This window comes from Achroia grisella, unplaced genomic scaffold, assembly GCF_030625045.1.
Source record: "Achroia grisella isolate CSIRO2021 unplaced genomic scaffold, CSIRO_AGI_Agris_v1 utg780, whole genome shotgun sequence".
Classification (NCBI taxonomy): Eukaryota; Metazoa; Arthropoda; class Insecta; order Lepidoptera; family Pyralidae; genus Achroia; species Achroia grisella.
Window position 1 is genome coordinate 1,867,879 of NW_026713020.1, and position 16,567 is coordinate 1,884,445.

The 16,567-nt window shown below is 30.2% G+C and overlaps 2 protein-coding genes across 2 annotated transcripts; one reads left to right on the forward strand and one right to left on the reverse strand.

The window, feature by feature from the left end:
• Positions 1-1,196: 1,196 nt before the first annotated feature.
• Positions 1,197-8,477, reverse strand: LOC131850906 (uncharacterized). The gene is made up of 6 exons (XM_059201299.1): positions 7,284-8,477; positions 7,005-7,191; positions 6,439-6,643; positions 5,826-6,076; positions 5,331-5,450; positions 1,197-4,475 (listed from the first exon to the last, which is right to left on the reverse strand). The coding sequence occupies exons 1-6, from the start codon at positions 8,016-8,018 to the stop codon at positions 4,381-4,383; spliced, it is 1,593 nt and encodes a 530-aa protein (XP_059057282.1). The 5' UTR covers positions 8,019-8,477; the 3' UTR covers positions 1,197-4,380.
• A 929-nt stretch (positions 8,478-9,406) lies between these two features.
• Positions 9,407-12,330, forward strand: LOC131851031 (spermine oxidase). Its single transcript, XM_059201455.1, has 3 exons — positions 9,407-10,822; positions 11,058-11,178; positions 11,304-12,330. The coding sequence occupies exons 1-3, from the start codon at positions 9,468-9,470 to the stop codon at positions 11,490-11,492; spliced, it is 1,665 nt and encodes a 554-aa protein (XP_059057438.1). The 5' UTR covers positions 9,407-9,467; the 3' UTR covers positions 11,493-12,330.
• Positions 12,331-16,567: the final 4,237 nt, after the last annotated feature.

Consider the following 16,567-nt stretch of genomic DNA (forward strand, 5'->3'; position numbering starts at 1 on the left):
GATTTGTTATTTTGTTCAATTCCGCCATTAGCAGTGGGGTCACAAATATTCAGTGCCAAAACTTGACTACTCTTACTGGAAGTGGTACGACCTTCTCTATTAGTGATCAAATTCCGACCGACTCAACACCCACATTCCGACACGTGTTTCGCCTCTGAACGAAACATCATCAGGCAGTGTTAATTGATCGTAGCCCAAATTAAATCCATCAAGTAGTAAACATTCTTTATTTTCAAAGGGAAGTAAAATGAGTTTGCAAGTAAATTTAACTTCACTTTGAAAATAAAAACATTTAATGTACGGTAAAAAATATGAAAAAGGGACCTGAAAAAGTTATACAGGATTATCTTTTAATATTACTGTCAGTTTGTGTTTTTAAGATAATAGACAATAGTAAGGATTTAATGTAGTCTATCTGGCAAGAGCAATATGCACACAAAAATTGAAATATCACTTTTAATATGTGCTACTTGTACAAGTAGATATAAAAAATGGTGTTACCGGAAATGACTAGTTTTCTTTGTGCAGACTGTATGTCATATCTAAATACGTAGCTATTATTAATTTGCAACAAAGAAATATTTACCTAAAGTACTAACAAAAGAAAATTATATAAAAAATAAGAACTAAGCTACGTATACCTATCCTAATAACATGCCGTACATTTATATAGTTTCTCGCAATAATAAGAAAGCTAGGTGGCTAATGATTACAGCAGACAGATTTATAATATAACTATAAAACTAATAAATTTATTAATTATGTTGTTGGGCGTAGGAATTTCTTATGATTATCAGTAGGTACAAGTTATGGAACAAAAGTAGAATTATAATTACAGCGAAGCAGTCCAATTCTTAGTTCCAGTCCACAACTATGTATTGAATAAAATCAATAGGTACATATAATGATATATAAAAATTATACTCTAAAAATGCTTTTCATTGAGCCTTATAAAAATGTATTTACAAAGTATTTAAAAACCATTCGAGACTCGGAAAACTATCGTTTATTATAATAGTAATGGTTCGAATGTTTTTCTTATTTTTTTAGGGATACCTCAATAAAAAGCATATTCTGCAAATTTTGTTCACTTTATTTTTTTTACAGGTGTCACTAAAGTCCAAGTAAATGATATGACATTTAATAAATGATAAAATATTACCTAGATTCTTGATAAACTATACAATTGGTACAATTTAACACTGGTGTATGAAATTTTAATTGAATATTGTTCTCATAGTAACTTAGTACAATATCCTTATATAAAACCAATATAACGGGCCTGAAGAACTAAATTACAAATTACAGCAATTAATGATTTTGCGTATAATACTATGCTGTCAGATCTTTATTATAATTTCAAATTTTAGCTAGAACAATAAGTTAAGTCTAGTAAGAACAATAAGTTATTGTTCTTAGGCTAAAATAGATACTTTGATAAGAGACAGATTAATTAAATCCTATAATACCTACCAGCGTCGATGAATATTGAATATTGTCGGGAAGACACGGAAATGTAAAAGCGCTTATTATATTACTTTTCAGATAACCCGTTTAAGATTAAACAGTAATGTATTTTAAGTTTTTAACGCAGTTGATATCAACAGGCTGTCTTTTGATGTAATGGAATCGAATAGATATTATTTTACTTAATAGGTAGGTACTATACCATATAAGAATGGAATTGCTACAAGATATAAATTAAAATAATTTCATAACATTGTAATATGTATAAGTATCTAAAATTATAATTTGTAAATATATGCTTAAATAGGCTTTAAATAAAACTGGCGGAAACCTCGTAACAATACTCCCCTTTTAAATGCATGCTTATCTTTTTCTTTACAACTTGCGATACCCGAATTGCTTCCTAACTGACGTTATACATAATATCTGTACATAATATTATGTCAATAAACATATTTTACTTTAACATGAAATTATTATTTCATTGCTCTTTTATGATATATAATCACCCATTTTCAAGAATACCCTTAACTTTTTGAATTTTCTTTAACATCAAGAGACAGCCTCCAGGTTAGCACTAATAAAAATTGATAAGATACAACCGTAACTTCAACTACAAGTACGGATGAAAAAAAAGACGTATTATTTGTTAACAAACGATTATAAAAAAATAATGAACGAATACACGCTCAATACACATAATTCACGTACATGTATGATATTCTTAAATATTTATCTTTTATATATAAATCTTTGACTTCATCTAAAAATATTTTTCACTTAAAATAATGTATGTCTATATTACCTATATTTACAAACATCGTAGTATCTACATAATATATTTCACAGCCAAATATTATGGAATATTCTCTGCAATTATTTAATGGCTACTAATGGCTAGCAACTTTTGAAAACACGCTTTGAGGAGTTGTAATGACGCAGATTTAATACACCATTTGGCTGTGATATATATACATTATAAAATGTGTAGCATTTTATAAGCAATGTCCAATAACATATGACAAACACAATAAGCCAAAACTGCCAATTAGTATTAAATACATGGTATCAATGTATTTGTGAAGTTAAATTAATCGTCTATAAAGTATATTTACTCTTATAATAGTAATTTCGAATATTTCATATGATTTGGTGTCTGTATAAGTTTTTAATTGCAGGTAAATATCACAGTTAAACAATAAATACATAACATAGCATATCACTTTTATAAACTCTTGGGATATCTGGTACTAACACCAGAAAAAGTAATAAGTAACATTAAGCGACATTAATGATTTTAACCAAATATTTATTTACATTTATTATAAGGACATTAGACATGATATTAATCCACCTATATATTTCATTAAAGGTATCCCTTGAACTTTTAATCGATCGTTGTCAACGGTACGTTTTCCTTTGTACTTAAATTATGTAGAATTTAATAATAAACCTTATCAATCCAATATCAATAATAATATAACTAAGTTTTTGATACACTAAATTAACAGCAAAAAATGGCATGAATTTAAAATTATTATAATAAAAACATATAACACAATCCTTATATTATTAGAACATAACAATAAATTTTATTTTAACAAACCCAAAGAAAAACAATAACTAAACTTTTCAAATATATTTTTTTGTAAACAAATTTCTTGTATCCATTATAATAATCGTATTACTTTGCTTATAAACAGATTAACTTACTTATAAACCAGTTGCTACCCGTGGCTTGGCCCCGTGCAATTTAAACAATATAAATCTGTAGTTGAATAAATTTAATATTCATTAATATATTATAATGATATATTAAAAAAACTGCCAGAATTAAGAACGAAACAAATATAAACGCATTTATATTATCGATTTTTTTATAATATTAATTCCGTCCATAGCGCTAACAGACAATTCTAGTACCATAATGATAATTTCGGTATCTATATTATTTTAACTTTAAATTTTAAGTCATATATGAAGCTACATGCAGTGCTAAGAAATAAAGTTCCGCGAAAATAATTAATACTTACATAATTTGAGGAAAAATTGTTAATGCAGAACTAAATTCATGTGAATAATAATTCGCGATGCGTGTTAATAGATTAATGCTAACAAATAGACAATTGCCTGTTTGTTTTCATGTTAGTGTAAAGACTCACTTTCATGCTACAAACCAGTGGTACTAGATTAATGAATAATGGACAACTGTATGATGATGAGAGGTTTGAACGTGAAAATACTGAGAGTAGATAACAAATATTATTTTTTCGAGAATTAATTCATTAGCATATATAGTCAGTTGATATACAGTTATAATTATTGCTTTAGTAATATAATAAAAACGCAACAATATGTCAAATGCTTTCTCTCCACCCTATCTATGCGGTGGCATGCATATTTTTATTAACGCCTAAAGCTATATTATGTCATGTTTAAATATTATAAAATATAGTATAAAAATAAATGTGAAATTATCACAAATATTAACAATTTATATACAAATTTATATGTTAAACATATATAATTTAAAATTATACTGACTTTGTGGATAAAGTGATCTTAAATCTAATATAATCGACAGGTACCTATTCAAAGAACAAAATTGATAATAAAATATCTCAGACATAAAAATTTTGGTATATTCAACGTAGTAACCGGTTTTTAAGTAACTATGATAATAATTAACATATGAGAATGAAAAAATTAAAACTAAATATACCATAGATATATTCATCTTAGTTGCCTTATAAAGCTTCTAATGACTAAAATTATTCTTGATACCATACAAAAATAACTTGTCTTGGACAGTTAAACTTTTAAAGATAGACATAAAACTCTTTTTCTAAATAACTTTGGAGGTACATAGAACAGCCTTTTGTTTTATTATTCACATCCATTTGTAACTACCTCTTATAAATCATTCAAACCACCATTGCTATGGCCAGATTTAACATTGTCCAGAATTTTGTTGACGAATTCTGATGTTTTACCAGCTATTTTCACCTCTGCAACAAATATAAAAAGAAAATTGACTACTATGATCTATATTTATTGTGGGTAAAAATGGTAGATATATAGATTACATAGAATATATTTTTATTTGCATTATACAATAAAAGAAAATAGGTATATTTAACTATTTTTATTTAGGACAATTAACACAGCACTATCTAGTCCTACGCTAACCAGAGCTTGTGTTACGGGAATTAACCAGTGGCATAGCTACCTAGGGGCTAGGCGGGGCAGTACCCGGGGCCCTCAAGCTCAGGGGGACCTTGAACGCTTCCCAGAAAATCTCGATCAATTCATTTAAAAATTCTCCTAAATTCTTTCTATGGGTTGGCAGTGTTGTCTATTTCATGTTAATTTTACTATTGCAACTCTATTACTGCTTCCTGTTCTTAAACTAAATTGTCCTGATATTTTAAATTCAAATCCAGATTTTTGGATTTGTTGTTGGCACCTTAAGATGGACAGTGGACGGCCCAGGTGCCAATGGTGTAATATAATTACCTAAACACATACAACTGGGCATGGTTTGATGGAGAGAGAAATTGGGAAGACCTTTGTCCAGCAGTGTGACAACATTGGTTAATATTAATAAATAATCAAGAAATATGATTTGAACCTGCCATTGTATTAATTTAGGAAAGCATGAAAAGATGTATATAATAAAGATAGCAACTTTATTTAGTAAAAACTACTTCATGAGTCATGAGTGGTTGAACTAATTCATGAGAAGACTACCGAAACTCTTAGTAGTTTCTATGAATATTCCTAGTAGTCACATCAAATCAGATATAAGTATTTAGATAAATAAAAAGTAAAAGAAAATATTATCTATTCATAGTAAAACATACCTGTAGCATTAGTAACAATGCCTTTGATATGATTGTTCCAGTCAACTTTGTTCTGATTCTGATTAGTTACTCGGTTGCTTAAAACTTGTTTCATTTGAGAAATTCCATTAAGTAGACGTCCTAAAAGCACATTGTAAAGTCATTTAACACAATATTCTGTAGGACATTTCACAAAGATGTGCCTGTCAACTGTTATCTATTTCAAGCTGCTAGAAATACCCATTCAAAAATATTTTACTACTCCATAAGTGATTATTTGGGACAATATTTTGTCTAAACAACTAACGTCATAGCAATTAAAAATTGAATAATACAATGTATCAATTCATTTTCTTGCCAGTAAAGTGAAATAGCTTGTCAAACTGGATGATAGGGATAGTGGTAAAATATAAGAGGCTGAGGGGTTCTATATGAATAAATAATTTTGAGTTTGAAAGTTTGTCAATTATGGACCAAACAACTTAATTTTTCTATTAATTGGTGTGTGGTACTTACTGTGTTCTTGTTGCAAACCATACAGTTTTAGTTTATTGGCTTCATGTTGTGCTTTTTTCTTTAACCGGCAAGCTCTAGAAGCTAGTTTATTCTTTTCCTTCCTAGTTTTAGGTCGTATGTTAAATGGTAGCTCACTGACAGGAATCATATCATTGATAACTTTACCCAGATTATCCAATTCCTTGCCAATAAGGTATAATTTTCTTGGATTAGGTGTAAGATCATTTCCATCTCCTTTTCTTGCTTTCCCACTACAAATTAAAAGTATATATTATGTATAATTGAAAATTCAATGTACATAATAAACACAAACCAAGTCCTTTTATAACTTTTGACTGGGTGAGTGTATGCAACATATTTTTAACATTACTGATAATCAACCCATATGGAACAAACCCATGTGGTGGAACAGCATATACCATTGGCACAGGTGGTTACACCATTTGATATATGTATAAAATACGAAAAGACATAACTTGAATATGAACTTTGATATACTTACCTAAATGAAACAAGTAATTAAAAAAATAGTAACAATCCAATAATATAAATCAATAATCAAAAATTCTAGTGTTTGAGAATAACATGAAAACCATAATAAAAAATAATTTACCTGTGTTTTATACCTCTAACACTACAGCTCGGGCTGAATACAGGATCTGTGACTGAATTTAGAATGTGTGGATCTTCAGATTTTTTTTGCAATACGAGGCGTTGTCCTTTTGGTCCTTTAGCTTGCACATTATACTGCCAGAAAAATCTCTCTTTTTTGGCATTATTCCTTGCCTGTTTACTTTCAGAACACTCATCATTGGATTCTGAAGTTAAAGAAAATTTTGGAATGATGTGAAATAAAAATAAATACAAATGTGTTTGATTTTGAGGACCTAAAAACTGATTTTAATGATGGACTTTGGAATACCAATACAATCTTTATAATTTGTATATCCTTACATATTTAAATACCTACACTATTCATCAGAGAACCTTACATGGTACAAACAGTGAGAACAGTGCAAATTGAGCCAGATATTAGTCACTTAGTCTAGTCCATATGTCAATTTTCATAGCTGACCTTTTTAAAATAATAGGACAGAAAGACTATTTCATCATTGTTATTCTCAGTGTATTTATGTATCAACTCAGTGTATAGCACCATAAAATTTTGAAACTACATACCATCAGATGATAGATCCTCATATCTGTCACTGTCCTCATCAGATTCTACATCCCTTTCATCTTCATCCTGTGAGATGTCTCCTGCACCAGGGCTGAGTAAACCTCCAGAGAGGGAGGATGCTGACCCTGCTTCTGCCAGTGAGCTGGTAGACAGCAAGTGCTTACGGGGTTCTCGGCGTTGCCATATCTAATAATAAAATGTATATTAAAATGTTAATACTAAATATACTTTTTACAGTAGTACATTTCATTTCAAGTAAAGGAAATTAAAAAGTTAACCTGTTCCATTGTCAGATGTGTTGGTGCTGATGAGGAAAGTTGGGTATTTTGTGGTTTCACAGCAATAGGGAATGGTGGCAATACACTAGAAGCTGGAACAGACTGTCCCAATGAAATTTCACCTCCATAACCATCTAAACGGAGAAGTAGTTCTGGCAATTGATTCATTGGTTGTGCAAAACTGGATGATGCAGAACTGTGCTGACTTGAGGGTGAGAAAGCAAGCTGAGCACGACTATAAGGACTGCAAGGGCTCTCTGCAGTTAAAGTGTTTGACAACTCTACAGTGTTTGGTGTACGGCGAGATCCGCTCATGGCCCCACCAATTTGTATGCAATAACCACTCTCTTCGGGTAACAATAAATCATCGAAATTTAAATCCTCTAGTAATGTGTCAGGGTTAGCATTCAATTCAGCTAGTGTTGGACCTAATATTAAATCTGCTTTGTCTACTTGAAATATATCATCATCATCCATTTTATTTAATATTTCCATTTTACAGTTGTCAGATTCAAAAGCCAGTTTATTATATTGCATTGATGGTACATTGTGAAATGAACCAGCTAAATTGTCTTGCAGGCAAAGATCTAAGTCGGAGCTAAAGTCTCCAAGCTCGGTCCGTCGCTGAGGTATAGGAACAGAGGCAGACATGGGGCCAAGCTCGAAAGGAGATTCCTGTTTTATCTCTACTCCAGGCTCTAGAAGAAAATCATGTGTGTAAATAGAATCCGACATTGCACGTGTTTTGTAGAGTGACCTTGGCTTATAATCGTCTCGTTGATAGAGGCTGGCGCACGCGTCTTACACTTCTATTGATTATTCACTGATACCCACGTGTCCCATACGAAATGACAATGTTTATTTTTTCTCAATATTTGAAAAACAGTAATATATTCACACTAATAATTCTTTTTCACATATCCTTCGATTACATAACAAAATAAAACACTACACGAAATAAAAATTTGCAAGCACTTATTATTCACAATGACTTTCGATATCGAATATTTAAACAAACAATAAAAATCACATCTTTTAATGGATATATTCAAGCCGTTATTGCATAATTACTGTTAATATCAAAAGACATTAAACAATACAAGCTTTAATTTGCAATTGGATCGAAAATATTTTCTCACAATAACAAAAACACTTCACCAAAGATACTAGTTAGAAGTAAACAAAGATTTTAATAATATTATTCAGCAGATTCAAAGGTCATTGAAGGAATACAGATATATACACAATAGAACAAGAAAAAAAGAGACAGATTGTTTTGTTTGCACAACGGATGGACGTCAACGGAAGAGGAAAAGGAGGAGAGGGGAAATTGATAGGGATGTTACTCAAATCTAACTTACTATTAAATCAACAAGAGGTTGCTTAGGGTCACATAAAAACTGTAATCTCCTTTCAACCACACGTAAAAAAATCAAGCATCTAATAATCTTACTTCGCTGAAACGCAATATGTATTATTACATTTTACGTAATAATATATGTATACTACATAAATAATACGTATACTACGAGGTAGAGTATTAAGAGTAGTTTAAATAATAATACGACGTGCAAAAACTTATTGTTATTGATTATATGAACAGTCGTGAACGAAGATTAGAGATTTCGATAAAGGAGCTATCCAGGATGACGGGATTTATAGATGAATGTCAGTTTTTAAATATAATATACCAATTTTATGTAGTCTATTTTAATGAAATTTATTTAAAGAAATAAATATTAGTACATTAAGAGAAAAATATAATGCATTTTTCAATAAACTAACGAATAGAACAATCAGAATTCAAACTAATGCATTCAGTTCAATCTTTAAAAATAAAGTATTCTTAGAAACTTTTCACTCATTTCACATATTTTAAAATGATTTGGCAGTTGAGGAATTTCCTTTCGTTTTTATATTTGTTCCCATATAATTAACCAGCACTCATGATTAAATAACCTGTGCATCAATTCTTTGATAATTTAATAAGTAAAAAAATTTTATCTATTCACATTGTTCTCTATTGACGATTGAAATCTATTAGTCGATAAGTCACGGCCATAGATTATTGGCTTCTTTCATATTATACTAGGAACACCACTTTTCTGAAAACATGGCGAACGTCGTAACAGCTGAATGTCAAACGTACAGTGACAACTAAATAATTTAAATATTAATTTTATTATGGGTGACGAAAAATTAAATTCTAGTAAAAAATGTGATAAAAATAATTTTAATGTCATAATTATTGGCGGTGGGATAGCTGGACTATCCGCCGCTAATTATCTTATTAAAAATGGCATGGAAGACTTTGTAATTTTAGAAGCTAGAAAACGTATCGGTGGTCGTATCGTATCCATACCATTGAAGAATCACAACATAGAGTTGGGAGCTAACTGGATTCATGGTGTATTGGGGAACCCTATATTTGAAATGGCTATGGCGAATAGTCTCGTGAACATTATCAACATACCCAAACCTCACAAGGTAATAGCAGCTACAGAAGACGGAAAGCAAGTACCCTTCGGAGTTCTTCACGAAATACATGAAGCTTACGTATGCTTTCTAAGGCGTTGCGAAGAATATTTCCTTTGTCAATACCTTCCACCTCCTGATATCCACAGTGTTGGAGAACATATAAACTTGGAAGCTACTATTTATTTAGAACGCTTACCATCATCCGAAGAAAAAAAACTCAGAAGACTAATATTTGATTGTTTGCTGAAAAGAGAAACTTGTATATCTGGATGTAATAGTATGGATGAAATTGATTTGTTAGAAATAGGTAGTTACACAGAATTACAAGGCGGAAATATTATAATACCTACAGGTTTTAGTTCAATACTTGAACCAATGACAAAAAACATACCTGGGTGTAAAATATTATCACAAAATCCTGTAATAAAAATTGTCTGGGATTCCGATCAGCACAGTTCATTGAGGCCTTTGGATGATGTTGGAGAAGAGTCTGAAGATTCAGATCAAACAGTCATTGAAGATACTTCCAAAATCTCTAACAATGATACTGTGAATTCTGCTGAAGGTACTTCAATTACAGATGAGCACAAACCAAAGAAAAAAAATTTTAATTATGTGGAAGTAGTGTGTGAAAATGGACAAAGTTATTATGCCAATCATGTGATATGTACAATACCATTAGGTGTTCTCAAAGAAAATTCATCAAATTTATTTGAACCTAAATTACCTCAGTACAAAATGGAGTCAATTGAAAGACTTTTATTTGGTACAGTAGATAAAATATTCTTAGAATATGAAAGACCATTTCTAAATCCAGAAATAACAGAAATTATGTTATTGTGGGACAATTCAGTAACATCTGAAGATATGTCTGACTCATGGTATAAGAAAATTTATTCTTTTAGCAAAGTCACTGAAACTCTTTTGCTGGGTTGGGTTTCTGGAAAAGAGGCAGAATATATGGAAACTTTGTCTATGGAAGATGTAGGTACTACATGCACCAAAATATTGCGAAAATTTTTAAATGACCCTTTTGTACCAGAGCCACAAAGATGTGTTTGGTATGTATGATAAAATAATACATTATTATTTTTATATATTCTTAGAATTATAGTTATAGATATCATCTGCATATGAGGGGGAAATGTATGGTACCATACATTTCCCCATTAATAAGTGAATTTCCCATTAAAAAGATAAAATAAAGTGAAAGGTAAACTAAATTACATGTAACACAATTATTTGCTGGAAGAGTTAGTGTGAATGTGTGTGTTTCAATTATTTTTGATATTGCAGTACAAGTTGGAAAAAACAGCCATATACTCGAGGATCATATACTGCACTTGCAGTAGGAGCCAGTCAAAGTGATATTGAAAGTATAGCACAACCATTATTCAGAAATGTTCATGACAAAAAGGTATATCTGTATAATACTTATATTTATTCTAAAATGCATTTTATAATTTTATATTCTTAAGTAGTTGTAGTAAATGAAAGTAAAATATTACAAATATTGTTAAAGCTTTTATATTTATTTTTCAGCCAGTATTGCTTTTTGCTGGAGAGCATACCCATAGCAGTTTCTACTCAACAGCTCATGGTGCTTATCTCTCTGGACAATCTGTGGCGCGACGTTTATTGGCTGCTGATGACCCTACTGAAAATAATCTTGATTGTCCTCGTTCAGCAGACCTCAACTCTTGGATTCAAGGTATACAACTGGAAGAGTAACAAGCCTTAAAGTTTAAGTGCTGGGCATTATGAATGCCATGCAAATACAACTTTAGTACAGTGTCTTGATTTCAGTGTAAAAACATCTTTAGTAAATACCTAATATTCTTTCATGACTAATAACGAATTTATATTTTCTAGTATCAGTAAAGTCTCTTGACCTTCATATTGAAAGTTTATTATAAAACAATTACTATGACTTATGTGAACAGCCCTTTATCACAAAAATCAATACTCAAGTACTCAATATGTTGAGCAAAATAGTACATTATTTTATTACTTACAGTGTAAGTTCTAAGGCTGTTCACGTAAGTCATAGTAATTGTTTTATGATAAACATTCAATATGAAGGTCAAGAGACTTTACTGATACTACACTACTACACACGCTTCTATCTTATTACTCAAAGAACAAGGAGCATTTTTGTAATTGAATTAAAAAAATATACTGGTTAACTTTGTTTACTGTTTAGAAAAAATGTTGCAAAATAGAGATATATCAAGCCATAGTCACTATTCACTCATACTCTCAAGAATAGTTTAGAGTATAGAGCTTTCGAAATATGTAAACAACATTTCTGCCCTTCTGACCTCTGAGTTGTAGTCCATATTTCAAATGATGTAGATATTTAGGTATAAGAAGGTGAAACGTTAAAATAAAATATACATGGTAGGTTTCTGTCATATTCTCATCATTAATAGATCGCAAATATTATAGTATACAAGGAAACACATGTTTTTGTCAGTTTATCATAGACCGAAACATCACCACAGCTTATTATCGCAGAGTCATTAAGATCCTTACATTCAGTAAGGACCTATCACATCTGAAATATTATTAAGTTCATTGTCTCGTCCGATTCCAAGTACCGATGTCCCTGGCCTCCTGGTCCACGTAGAATGTGGCATAATAAGTCAGGGAAGTTAGATTGGCTAAACAAACTGAATATCAGGCTTATGGATCACAACTCTAAAAGTGATATTAGCATATCTGATGCGTGTGCCCCTGAGTAGTGTCTCATACTTCGTGCTCTTTCGCGTTTTGTACTCCTCCGGGTAATTTTCATCTGGTGAGAAGGCAACCTTGTTTCTTTTCTTCGTTATCGTCTTTCTATTCTCCTAGAGGAAGCATGCTCCTCAATTACCTATAAATCATAATTTAATATATATATAAATTTAATAAGCTATCACTAAATCTGTTGCTGGTAAAGACAAAACATAAATCTTTCAGCAACATAATATCACTTACTTCACTAACATTGTCATTAATTTCAATGCAACGTCATAAACCTTAGCACTATATTTCTTTTTTGGTTTGCTACAGCAATAAATACATCATTGAAATCTTGGCCTAAATATCTAACGAGGTTTGATTTGTTTTGATTTGAGGTTTGTTTGACAAGAGACGTTATTAATAAGATATTTTATAGATTCCCAAATTTAAGAAATCATAAGAATCGATCAAATTAAATAGCGAAATGAATATTTACCCTGATATCTACGAACGCCGTGCTATAAGCTACGTGGAGACTTGTTGCATTTTCAGAGGAAATTCAAATAACTTATATCTAACTTTCTCTGAACAGCAAATAAAGTCACCAGTATACAGACAACTATATGAATTAATAATTCTTTTAATCAATTTACTTAATATGCAATGAATAATAGATTTTTAATTTTATACTTTTACTTAATTTTTTTATATTTGAAAATATACATACTATTCGAACATTGTTCAGAAGAAATTTGTAAATTACTTTCTACCTATCCATTTTTAATGTTTATTGTTAAATTGTAATTTTATTTAGTACAGTAATCTAATTTATATATTTAAAAATATAAATAGTTTGTTTTAAATAAGAAATATGATACCTTACTTACGATTTTTTTTTATAAGTTTATCAACTGTATAAGAGTGTTTTGCTTTTGCGTTCTTGTATCTTCTGTTTAAGTACAAATAATTTATATTATCTCTAAATACATAGTAGACATAACAGTGTTCCTTAATTCAATGGAGAGCGAAAAACAGAGGTAATCTACATTGTGTAAACAAGTTTTTATATATACATTGTTTATCAAGTAGATAAACATTTTTATCATATAAAAATATATTGTAAAACTAAGAAAAGTGAGTTGTTGTGTAAAATTTTTCATCGTTATCATCATTCTTATTTTCGCACTGGAAAGTCTAATAGGAACGCTTATTTAGGGTTCTGAATCAAATAATTAATGTTGCCTTTGCATTTATTAGATTGTAACAGTCTGTCACAGTGCTACATTTCAGAAACTTCAGAAACTTCAAATGCTATTTATTTGAGCTTGAAACTTTTGGCGTATTAATAATCGTAATAAAATTTGCGAAATTAGATTAAAAATGGGTAGGTACTGCGATCTTGAAAATAGTCTAACAGGCTGCGTAATTCATTATTTCTTGAATTAAAACGAAGTAATGCATGAATGAATAATTAAAACTCTTTATTGTTTTCATCTCACAGAAAATACAGTTACATACATAATTATGCATACAAAGATAAAAACACAATAATAAACAAGACGAAGAGGTAATAACAATGTAGTTGTTATAAAAAATAGTAAAGAATTATTCCAGATTTTTCATTTCAAAAACTTCGTAGATAAGTGAAAAATAGTGCTTTTATTAAAATACAAAATTACAAATGTAAATATCGGTATAAATTCATTAATATTTTTATAGATAGACGGAAGTTGGTAATATATGCAAGTTGGGTTTTAAATTACGAGACACGCTATGTATAGTATACATACAATACCTATAATAAACCAAAAATATACAGTAACCGTTTGTGATTAATTAGCTGTATAAATGTACTTGTATGGAAGCGACTAGTTTTTAGAAAAGACATGTGTAGAACCTATAACAGTGTTTATTACCTTAGCCCTATTATTAAAAGAATAACTAAAGTTAAAAGAATACTTTTTAAGAATCATACAGAAAGTTTTAAAACCTAAACCTTTTGTTGCTAAAATTTATTGAGAAACTTTTGTAATAAACACTTTAAATTTATATCTAATGAAATTAGAGTTGAGAATAAACTTTTATTTTGTTTGTATTTGTGATAATAACGATTTTCTGATTTATAAAATCCAATAATTCATAAAGTTTTTAGTTATATTTAGTGTGATGTGAGTACATGATCAAAACGCATTATGAAATGTAATGGTTACCTTTAACCTATAGTTTATGATTATATAAGTGTCCTAAAATCAACGATAAACTGAGAATGAAGATAGAACAAGTCGTCACAACTATCAGAGAACTTTTTTATATTTGGAATACAGCCCAATTAATTAATGTTTTTTATCAATTGTAGCCTTAAATTTAAAGTCATCTGCGTAAGTTTAGATGAAAATTAAAAAATGGGTTATAATTAGGTGAACGGGGGAGGGGGGGTGGTCATTTGTTTTTTTTTAATTTGGTAAAAATAAAGGTAAGGTAGGTACTCAAACCCCTTCTGACATTTAGCTCAGCTACGTCAAAGTAAGTACGTACTACGTCTATCTCCTGTTTTCGGTTTATCGTTGGTTTTTGGGACCGCCTGTATAGCTATGTCATTTTAAAACTTGAAATTTTTGTAAGTGCTTAGTTAAAACCAATAATTCTGGGAGTGTCTCATGTATTGAGTTTTCATGACATATAAGTAAATATAATATTTAAAAATGTAGGATACATAGTAGGTAGGTACAGTCGCCATTTAAACAGTTTATTTTGGTTACTAGTATAGTTATTTTAGACAACTTACAAACTACAGAGTATAAAAAATTGGTTGTGTGAATTCTACTCGTACCTAAATGCGCCTAAAATGCTGCCTGATTTTTTTTTTCGAAAAATACTCTTGAGCATTGATTAAGAGCAATGGATACGTATCTGCGTTTTTGAAATTACAACCCCTAAGTGAATAAAATAGGGGACATTTTTTTTATCGAAATATGCTATTTGTTAAGTTATTTATAGACATTATTTAACCGTGCAAAGCTGGGTGCTCGTTAGTTACTATATAAAAGATTTTTCATGGATACGGTGCCGTTGGCTTTAAATAGAGCATTCGTATTGTTGACCTCCACAAACAATACGACTATGCGGCTAGGTATTTACTCATACATTATTGTACTCCTTTATCTTCTCTAAAACATTTTCTTATTAGATACATAAACTATTTCTTCAATAAAAGGTGCCCTCAACAGTTATTAATGTTTAATAAAGTGGCAAACTTACATGTAAAAAATGCATGTAGAACATGTGGAGTAGATACAAGATTAAAATTTGCTCTTCGCGCTTGAAAGAAATATAGAACATTACGTAGTATATATAATAAAAAATGCATTTCCAATATAATAATTTTAATGGATAATTAGGTTGTATATTCAATTTATCTAGTCAGTGCAAGGTTTTTTATCGCTTTAATAAACCATTTAAAAAAAACAGTGTTATTTAATTATGAATTTTTAGACTTCAAACCATAAAGGTAAAACTGTATTTATGATGTGATGTGTGATGTGTACCTACCTCCGAAGGTCCGTCTGGCAGTCTGTCAAAAACTCTTTTGTGTTTTCCATTGCAAAACTTCTACTGTTTTCCACATATTTTTAAAATAAATAAATCTCGTAAAGGTCTTGTCCACACAATCGACTTGGCTTCCAATAGTGTTGTGGACTTCATAATGTATTGCCACTTAAAAGCCACTTTTTTTACCTTTTTAAAAGCTATGATTTTATTTTACTCTTTTTTGCATCGATTTATTTTACATAGTTATAGAGTAGATGCAATAGCTTTCTGCACATAAAGAACCGACATACAAACATAATACATACAATATTATCCACTATAAATAGATACCAGGGAAAACCCTTTGGTATTATACCTGAACCGAATGTAGGTATGTACTCTACATTCAAGGGTAAATGTTTCCGTTGATTTGTCTGGCTGAATAGAAGGTGAAATTCGGTTACGATGCGATCATATCAACCTTGAACTAAATAATGGAATGAATAGTAGTAGTAGGTACTAATGAAGCGCGTCGTCCTGCCCGGAAAAGCAGC

Coding starts and splice junctions, on each gene's coding strand:
- LOC131850906 (XM_059201299.1), bottom strand. CDS start 8,018: ATGTCGGATTCTATTTACACACATGATTTTCTTCTAGAGCCTGGAGTA. Junction 5,451..5,825: donor TGGTTTGCAACAAGAACACA/GTAAGTACCACA, acceptor ATGTGCTTTTAG/GACGTCTACTTAATGGAATT. Junction 4,476..5,330: donor CATTGTTACTAATGCTACAG/GTATGTTTTACT, acceptor TATTTGTTGCAG/AGGTGAAAATAGCTGGTAAA.
- LOC131851031 (XM_059201455.1), top strand. CDS start 9,468: ATGGGTGACGAAAAATTAAATTCTAGTAAAAAATGTGATAAAAATAAT. Junction 10,823..11,057: donor GAGCCACAAAGATGTGTTTG/GTATGTATGATA, acceptor TTGATATTGCAG/TACAAGTTGGAAAAAACAGC. Junction 11,179..11,303: donor GAAATGTTCATGACAAAAAG/GTATATCTGTAT, acceptor TTTATTTTTCAG/CCAGTATTGCTTTTTGCTGG.